Genomic DNA, 8,875 nt, shown 5'->3' with positions numbered 1-8,875 from the left:
TGCTAGGTAACTCAATAATTGCAACAGCAGCCACTAGGGCCCCCACTGCCAGTCAGGCACCAGCCCTGCCACGCCCTCTGAGTGCAGAGGAATGGAATAGCTTGTTCCTAAGCTCGGTTGAGCCGAAGAGAACATTGCCTGGAATGGGATCTGTCCTCTGCAAAGAGGAGTGTGGGTGGGCAGGTAAGTAGGGGGCTATGGAAACCCCATGCTCAGGCTGGCAGGGGGAAGGACGTCAGCTGTAAAATGAGCCCATGCGATACACCTGTGAGCGGAGGGGCGTTTGGATTGTAAAGCCCCCTCCCTCACTCGCTCAGCAGTGTCCTCCCTGGACCCTGGCAGAGCAGAACAGAGATACCCAACAGCCTGAAAAGCAAATTGAGAACAGTTCTTTAGTCCTGGAATGGTGCAATTTCACACTGGATCCTCCGTGTTCCACGTACGGTCTCTGCCCATCCCACCAGCTTTCGTGTAGTTGGCCTTGACGGCAGCTTCGTTTGTAGGGGGCTACGGCCAGGCCCTTGCAACGTGAGCGTTAGGAGGACGGTGGTGAGCTGGAGCTGATTTTCTTGGCTATTTCCATGTCAGACTTGGCAACCAGAAACCGCAGCTTCTTCCCTCCAGACCGGATAAGCTCCACTGCACTGGAGAGACCACACAACAGGAACAGGGAGGTTAATGCCATGGCCCCAGGCTCACTACCCAGAGCAGCGGCTGGCTGGTGTGACACACTGAGGATCCCTCTAGTCAGCTCTTGCAGAGCACGGGTTGGGCTGGCAGTCCTGTTGGAGGCTCTCCCCCTGCTCCATCCCCCTCGGCACAGCAAGTGCTAGGCAGGCTTTAGAGACAAGGTCCCAAGAGCCAGGCTTTTTGGTTGCAGCTGCTTCACTGCATTCCTCGGGGTAGTTGCTGTTGCTGTTTACTTGCTGGGTGGGGGTTTACAGTTACTCATCTCCCCCACTGCACTAACCTCCTCCAGCTCCCTAGCAATCAGGTTCTGTCCTATCTCCCCCTTACACTTGCTGTCCAGCTCTTTGTTCACATCAAAGAAAGTCAGGAGGGGCTGAAGCTTTAATTTACTTGTCCCCTGGAAGCATTAAGTGTGTTTGGAGCTGGGCTACAGCCAGGTGCTTGCCCTCAGGGTGATACTCAATATTAGGCTGCTCCTTGCTCCCCTTACAAGATGCCATTCTTCTCCCCTGACAGCTGGATCACTGACAGAGATGCACACACCATCTGCATGCTCAGTGCTACCAGCAGAGGTTATTTCTCCTCTGGAATTGTTTTTAATCCCATGAGGGTCGCAGACCACACAGAGCAACATCACTTATAAGAAACAAGCATTTCCTGCAATGCGCAGAGCTGTTCTAGTCAAAGTAACATTCCCTGTAGCCAGGGCTTTCTAAGGGCCAGGCCAGTGCTGCTCCTTCCAACTGAATGGACCTGGGCTACAGTTCAAAGAAACGCCACTTGAGGGATTATCTTGAAAGGGTCATACTACCTGGCATGGTGGTGGACAGGGATGGAGTGTGTATTGCTCTAGCAGGTGGACTCCAGGGCAGGGAAATACCTGCCCACTCTGGCAGGAGAGCACTGATCTTTTCACCAGACACACGCTTTTTGCCAGCAATTGCTATTTGAAACTCCTGGCTCCCCGGCTCTCTCACAAACTTTCGTTGTTGGTGCCACTTTGCTAGCCACATCGTGGCTCTCCTGCGTTCCCTGTGGTACAGAACACTCCCTTCTGTGTACTAAGCACATGGCTACTAGCCGAGGCATCACCAGGAGCAAGAGGACCTTGGAGACTGTGAGCCTGCTCTGAGCAGGAGTTTAAAATGCCTGCAGCTGCTAGAGAAGGGTCTAGCAATGACTTTCTCCTGTGCTGTTGAGTACTGGGCCAAGACGCCAGTAGGGCCATGCCTGCTCTTTTGCAACATACATCACGGCCTTCAATGCCTCCCACACCCCGGCTTCTTCCTTTTTTATTTTACCTCTGGTAGTCTGCTCCAATCAGACTGGTGCCGTTAACAGCCAGGATGCGGTCGCCTATGGAGAGTCTGCCATCTGAGGCTGCAGGACTGCCCTGGATGAGGGTCCTGATGTAGATGCCGGGAGAGTTCAAAGGGGTGTGCTGTCAACAAATAACGGTCAGTACGAAGGCAGTGGTGAGACAGGTTCTGCACAAGACAAAGGGCTACACAGCTTCTCGCACTCTACAGCTCTGGGTCGGCCGTGTTGGGAGCCTCTGTGTCCACTGGGTTACTAGCTGCTGCAGGCATTTAGAACTCCTGCTTGGAGCAGGCTTACAAGGCACCGGGTGCAATTGTCAAGAGCCACTGAACAACTTCCACGCCACAGTCCCCCTTTTAAGTTGCTTTGGGGCAGCTAAGGGCCCCGGACCTTTAGTAAGCTCCTGAGTGTCTGTCGCTTTTGAAAATGGGACTTTGGCATTTCTGAAAATGGTACCACACTGTGTGGGGTGGGTTTGGGTTGCTTTTTCAATCACCTATAGCAGCCCGTGCCCAAGGTTGCTCATGCCGGCGGAGCTGAATCTATGTGAGCAAGGGCGAGGCGCTTGTAGAACATTTTCCAAGTGCAGATGACTTTGCAAGGGAAAAGGTGAACACGAGGTGTGTGTGCATGAAATGGATTTTGCAGTCTGTCCCCACCACCTACAAAGGAAGACCTAGGATCAGTGACTTCCCCCAGCTTATGCATTCCTACAGCCTGAGAAGATGCCAAACACGTGCCCTAGTTCCTTTGTCCGCTCACTGGGAGTCTCATGACCTGCTCCAAGAATTCTGCAGTACCAACAGGCCAAGCTTCTCCAAATGCCAGGGCAAGGCTGCTGCAGAGCTAGGAGGAAAAGCAGCTGGCTGAAATTCTGAGGGCCTGGCATCTACTGCTGCCTGTGGACCTCCTGGGGGTTCTAGTAGCTGGGTGTTTGCAGCCCTGGGCTACGGAAGCGCTCTAATCCACGCGGAAAGAAGGGCAGCCCTCCGCGCTGTTTGTACCTCCAGGTGGACAGAGGAGACTGCTGGCCACGCTTCCCTTGTTCATTTTAATTCTGGGAGGAGCATAATCAACAAGCCAGGCTGCCCTCTGGCAGGACAAAGCTCCCTCACTGAGTGCACATGAAATACAGTTAGGACTACGGGTAAGGCCTTATTTTTCTACTGACTAATGCACTGCTGAGAAAGGCCCCAGTTACAGTGACCCATTGCGCTAAACCAGATTGCAACCCCTAGCGCATGAGAGCACGGACGTTCCTGTGACTTTTCTGCTTGCACTCAGCATTGGCTATTCTGAGCATGTGCTGTGAATGCAGGGCAGGACAAACCATTTCATTCCTACTCAGCAATGAGCTCTTGGGAAGGGGTCCTCCACTTGGCCAGCATCTGGCCAGATTTTTTTTTGACATTCACCTATCACTTGTGACGGGGTAGGAAAGGCCTTCCTTAGTCTTGCATCCTTCTTCCGCAAAGGACTCTAGCAATAGTGTTGGGCATATTTAATTTCATCTATTCTCCACAGGCCCTGGGGCAGCTTTGATATAAGCATTACAGGTGGGTCTGAGCTAACAGGTGTCTGAGATCTGATTCCTTACAGGACTTTATTAGGATCCATCAGAATAACCTAAGAAATCACAGCACTTGCATTCACCCCAGAGATTAATCCAAGCAACCACTGGTCAGATTTCACAGGAAAGGAAGCTATAGGGCATACATGCGGCATTAGCTTTACAGATCACTTTTCATCTTCATATAATACATTCCCTGCAGCACGAGCCCAGTTCTAAATATTCTGCGAGGCAGAGCAGGATGTACTCACCAAGCCATCAATCAGTCCCATTCCCAACCCGATGGGCCCTTTTTCCAATTCCACCACAAAGACGTAGCAGAAATCATCCGTGGCGGAGCTGCGACTGGAGGAAGCTGGCGTGGGATAGTCGTAGGGCATCGGAGAACACCCTGGGGCCAAAGAGATGCAAAGGGTCAGACAAATATTCCTCCAGTATTCACCCAACCCAGCCTGCTCCTCTCTGCACAGAGCTCCTCCTTTCTTGCCCCGCCGGCAATCACAGCTGAGATAAGCAGCGTATCAGCCAGGCTCCCTGGAGTGCCTCTGTGCTTGCCAGCAGCACATCTGGCGGGGAGGGCGGGCTCACTTCATTTTGGCTTGGCCAAACTGCCAATGCAACGGCACTTCATGCAGGCAGAGCCGGCGCTCGGCATAAGCAGACTAAGCAATTGCTTAGGGCCTGGAGCAACTCAAGGGGGTCTTGTATTAGTTATTAGTATGTGTTGGGGGGAAGAGGGGACAAAAATATTCCTGATTAGGGCCTGCAATGGGCTAGCACTAGCCCTAACAGCTTGGGGCAGACAACGAAAATGGCAGAACATGCTTCTAGACAAGGGGCTCAGCCTAGAGAGGAGAGCCTGGTGGCTGCAGGATCCATTAAACGTCAGTCTAGAACGTCAGACATTGGGAACTAACATGGATGAGCCTGGGAGCGGCAGGATAGCTGGCAAAAGCGCTCTGCCCTCTTCCCCCGGGCCTGTCTGGAGAGCTCCAGAGCCTGTTGGCTGGGAAAGCTCAAACGGGCCTCTCCAACCGTAGCCAAGTGTTGCCCTCACACTGATTCTTGGATAAGGTTTTGGTCCTTGGCTTGTGCACATGCAAAGCCTGCTTGCCCGGCCCCGGCTGAATGTCTGCACATACAGAAACCGGGATGCACAAATCCTGAGGGCACAAAATGACACGTTGGGTTGCTACCTCTGAAAATCTGGCCCTAAACGGCTCTGCAGGGTTTCGGGAGTTAATGGGTAAGTTTTTCTCAGCGGCTGGAGAGTTCTCAGAATAAATGGTGGCACGAGAACAAGCAAAGGCCGTTCAATTCCTCCAGCAGGTTGGGTTTTGCAGAACTGGAAATTTTTGGCTTTGGCTACAGCTTGGTACATGACGCCAATGAAGGCTCAAGCTGGCCATGACTCCACGCTGCATTCATGAATACGGAGGAGCCCAGTCAGCCAGGAGAGTCTGGCTTCCCCTCCTGGCCACTATAATGACCTTATAAAACACTCCTGGAGTGTTGCCTTCTCACATGGATACAGGCTGCTCCTGGGGCTCAGCTAATGAAATCCACCCAGTTCTGCTTGGGGCTTTGTCTACAGCACACAGTCCTACTGACATCTGGCTTCTATTTGCTGGCCTTTCCTTTCCTCTCCTGGCTCACAGCTGGTGGGAGAGGGACTGGTTTTAAAAATAAACACATGGGCATAATCACCCTGCCATTGGCCACGAGAAACACAGCTGCCAATATGTGCAAAATGTGGGATTTTCAACTAGCTGCTGTTTCAGGAGTGCCCCCCTGATGCCCAGGTGTCTTGCAAATCCCTTCCTGCCTCTGTTCAGTTCCATCTACTGGACACTGGTTCACACATGCAAACCAATTACCTGCTGCTTCTTCAGGAGGGGCAGTGGGATTTAGATGCCAAGCACCCACTGTGTCCCTACAAAGGTCTGAAATGGATGCACAAGGCCTCCGCTTGCTTCTGGGAGCAAGGTCATAAAATCTTCTTTCTCTTACAAAATCTTCTGAACCCTAAGGCACTTCACAGTCTGTGCACACACGGCACCCACTGGTGGGCTGCAGGGCGGCAGCTCACTGGCTAATAGCAAAGGGCAGGAAGGAAGGGAGCGGGGCGCTTTGACCAAGGGAGCCTGCTCTTACCGATTTCAGAGTAACAGCCGTGTTAGTCTGTATTCGCAAAAAGAAAAGGAGTACTTGTGGCACCTTAGAGACTAACCAATTTATTTGAGCATGAGCTTTCGTGAGCTACAGCTCACTTCATCGGATGCATACCGTGGAAACTGCAGCAGACTTTATATACACACAGAGACCATGAAACAATACCTCCTCCCACCCCACTGTCCTGCTGGTAATAGCTTATCTAAAGTGATCATCAAGTTGGGCCATTTCCAGCACAAATCCAGGTTTTCTCACCCCCCCCCCCACCCCCCTCCCAAAAACCACACACACAAACTCACTCTCCTGCTGGTAATAGCTCATCCAAAGTGACCACTCTCCCTACAATGTGCATGGTAATCAAGGTGGGCCATGTCCAGCACAAATCCAGGTTTTCTCATCCCTCCCCACCCCCATACACACACAAACTCACTCTCCTGCTGGTAATAACTCATCCAAACTGACTACTCTTCAAGTTTAAATCCAAGTTAAACCAGAACATCTGGGGGGGGGGGGTAGGAAAAAACAAGGGGAAATAGGCTACCTTGCATAATGACTTAGCCACTCCCAGTCTCTATTTAAGCCTAAATTAATAGTATCCAATTTGCAAATGAATTCCAATTCAGCAGTTTCTCGCTGGAGTCTGGATTTGAAGTTTTTTTGTTTTAAGATAGCGACCTTCATGTCTGTGATTGCGTGACCAGAGAGATTGAAGTGTTCTCCGACTGGTTTATGAATGTTATAATTCTTGACATCTGATTTGTGTCCATTTATTCTTTTAAGTAGAGACTGTCCAGTTTGACCAATGTAAATGGCAGAGGGGCATTGCTGGCACATGGTGGCATATATCACATTGGTGGATGTGCAGGTGAACGAGCCTCTGATAGTGTGGCTGATGTTATTAGGCCCTGTGATGGTGTCCCCTGAATAGATATGTGGGCACAGTTGGCAACGGGCTTTGTTGGGTTTTTGGGAGGGGGGTGGTGGGGTGAGAAAACCTGGATTTGTGCAGGAAATGGCCCAACTTGATTATCATGCACATTGTATAGAGAGTTGTCACTTTGGATGGGCTATCACCAGCAGGAGAGTGAATTTGTGGGGGGGGGTGGAGGGTGAGAAAACCTGGATTTGTGCTGGAAATGGCCCAACTTGATGATCACTTTAGATAAGCTATTACCAGCAGGACAGTGGGGTGGGAGGAGGTATTGTTTCATGGTCTCTGTGTGTATATAAACTCTGCTGCAGTTTCCACGGTATGCATCCGATGAAGTGAGCTGTACCTCACGAAAGCTCATGCTCAAATAAATTGGTTAGTCTCTAAGGTGCCACAAGTCCTCCTTTTCTTTTTGCTCTTACAGAAAGCATCCAAGGCTCTTCAGAGCCCCCCCAGAGCAGCCAGGCCTTTGGGACGGAGCTCCGTGTATCTAGCTTGGGACGATAAAGGTTAAGCTGACCTCAGCTGGGGCCGGGGCATGCAGGTATTGCTCACCTGATGGTTCAGGCTAGAGTGCAGCACAGAGGTCACGCTGCTCGCGGTAATCGTGAATTTTCATGCAGTCCGTGAGCCCTGCAGCTGCGGCTCCTCTGGGCCCCATTCCAGCCATTGCAACTCATGTGGTCGCACTACAATTCTGCTTTGGCCGTCCGCCCCACCGTAGATGGAGACAGAGGGGCGGATGAGCCAAATCTGATGGGTGGTGCCACCTAGCACACAGGGTTTCAATGACTGAAGCAGGGAGCCGGACCCACCCCTGCTGGTGTGGGGTGAGTTCGCTCTCCAACCCCTCCCACCCCCAGGCTGGGACCCCTCCCTGACTGTGGGGGTTTTTTTCCACATACCTCTGCTGTGAAATTGACTAAACATTTGTATGACAAAATTGTTGCCTTGCTGATGGTTAGGCCACGAAGCCTTCCCCTGTGGCAAGAAGCAAAGAGGCCAGGCCACGGAGGCCCAGTGGTGCTGGATTATGCTCTATTCTCCTGGCTGCCATGCTTGTCTGACCCCCAGCCTGTTCCCCGGGGAACCAGACTTGTTGTGGTCCCTACAGGAAGCAGTTCCTAGGGAAACTGGCAATGCAAGTCAGAGCCTAACATGTGAGCGCTGAGGATCTGAGGGCAGGAAAGGTTCTCGGTACCTTCAGGGGTGGTGGGTTTGGTGCCATTGAGTCCATCCTTCCTGGGGTCCTGGATGACTTTCCCACAGCTGGTGCTCTGAGGGGATTCTGGGCATCCAGGGTCAAAGTTCAGAGGCGTATTGGGAGGGGTCAGTAAGCAGGAGGGATCCACTGGCAACACGCTGGCCTTGGAGAGGTGGTTTTTCCCCAGGCTGCAGGGCAGTTGCAGATGCTTGAGTTTTTCTTGGCGCTGTGGCTCACTGGTGTAATAGTCTCGGGGGGATCGGCTCATGTCTGTGGGGAGCGGAGGGCTCCCAGCAGCCTCTGCCTCCACACAGCTACCTGGGTGTCTGTAATCCGACTGGCCAAAGGAATTCCCCAGGGCTGGCAAGGTGAGTGTGTTCTCGGGCACCTCGGGGGCATTTTGGCTGGTGGGAACGTCTTTCTTTAAAAGGAGAAAAATACGGAGCGTTAGCCTGGCCCCTCTAGCTATCTAGGTTGCCCCTCACTTTGGTATCTGACCTCCACTGGGGGCAGGGAGGTGACTTAGTAACTTCTGCCTAAGAGCTTGAACATGGGGCAAAAGTGCAGCAGTGTGACCCCTCCTGGGGGCTGGGGCAGTGCTGTTAGCCCCATTGGTCAGCAGGGAGAAGCAGAGCCCAGAGAGGGGAAATGACTTGGCCGGGGTCACAGGAGGAAGCAACGTTAGAGCTGGGCAGAGACCCCAGAGTTTCCAAGTCCCCGTCTCGTGTCCTGACCACGGCGCGTCCCACCCACAGGTAAAGCCAGCCTTTCTGTGGGCGCACTGCCATGCAGGAGCCCCAGCTCAGTGTGGTCCACTGCCCCAGCAGCTGCACAGACAGGTGCAGGTTTACACCTGGATTCTTCTCGGTACATCAGTGGGTCCCAAAGCTTTAGCGATTAGGAATTAGTTAGGGCTTGTCTACATGGAGCAACTTACTAGCACAATTCTAACGCTGTAGTTACATTGGTATAACTCCCTGGGCGGACA

At 52.4% G+C, this 8,875-nt stretch overlaps 1 protein-coding gene across 1 annotated transcript in view; it reads right to left on the bottom strand.

Annotated features, from left to right (window-relative positions):
• Positions 1-535: 535 nt before the first annotated feature.
• Positions 536-8,875, bottom strand: part of RADIL (Rap associating with DIL domain) — a 54,173-nt gene continuing 45,833 nt past the window's right edge. Inside the window, exons 11-14 of the mRNA XM_077828586.1 lie at positions 7,885-8,308; positions 3,832-3,971; positions 1,992-2,131; positions 536-644 (exon numbers count right to left, since the gene is read on the bottom strand). Coding sequence (XP_077684712.1) covers positions 536-644; positions 1,992-2,131; positions 3,832-3,971; positions 7,885-8,308 — 813 coding nt within the window. The remainder of the gene's footprint in view (positions 645-1,991; positions 2,132-3,831; positions 3,972-7,884; positions 8,309-8,875) is intronic.

This window comes from Eretmochelys imbricata, chromosome 10 (assembly GCF_965152235.1).
Source record: "Eretmochelys imbricata isolate rEreImb1 chromosome 10, rEreImb1.hap1, whole genome shotgun sequence".
NCBI lineage: Eukaryota > Metazoa > Chordata > Testudines > Cheloniidae > Eretmochelys > Eretmochelys imbricata.
The sequence above is the reverse complement of the archived record's forward strand: the minus strand, read 5'-3'. Positions and strand labels throughout refer to the sequence as shown.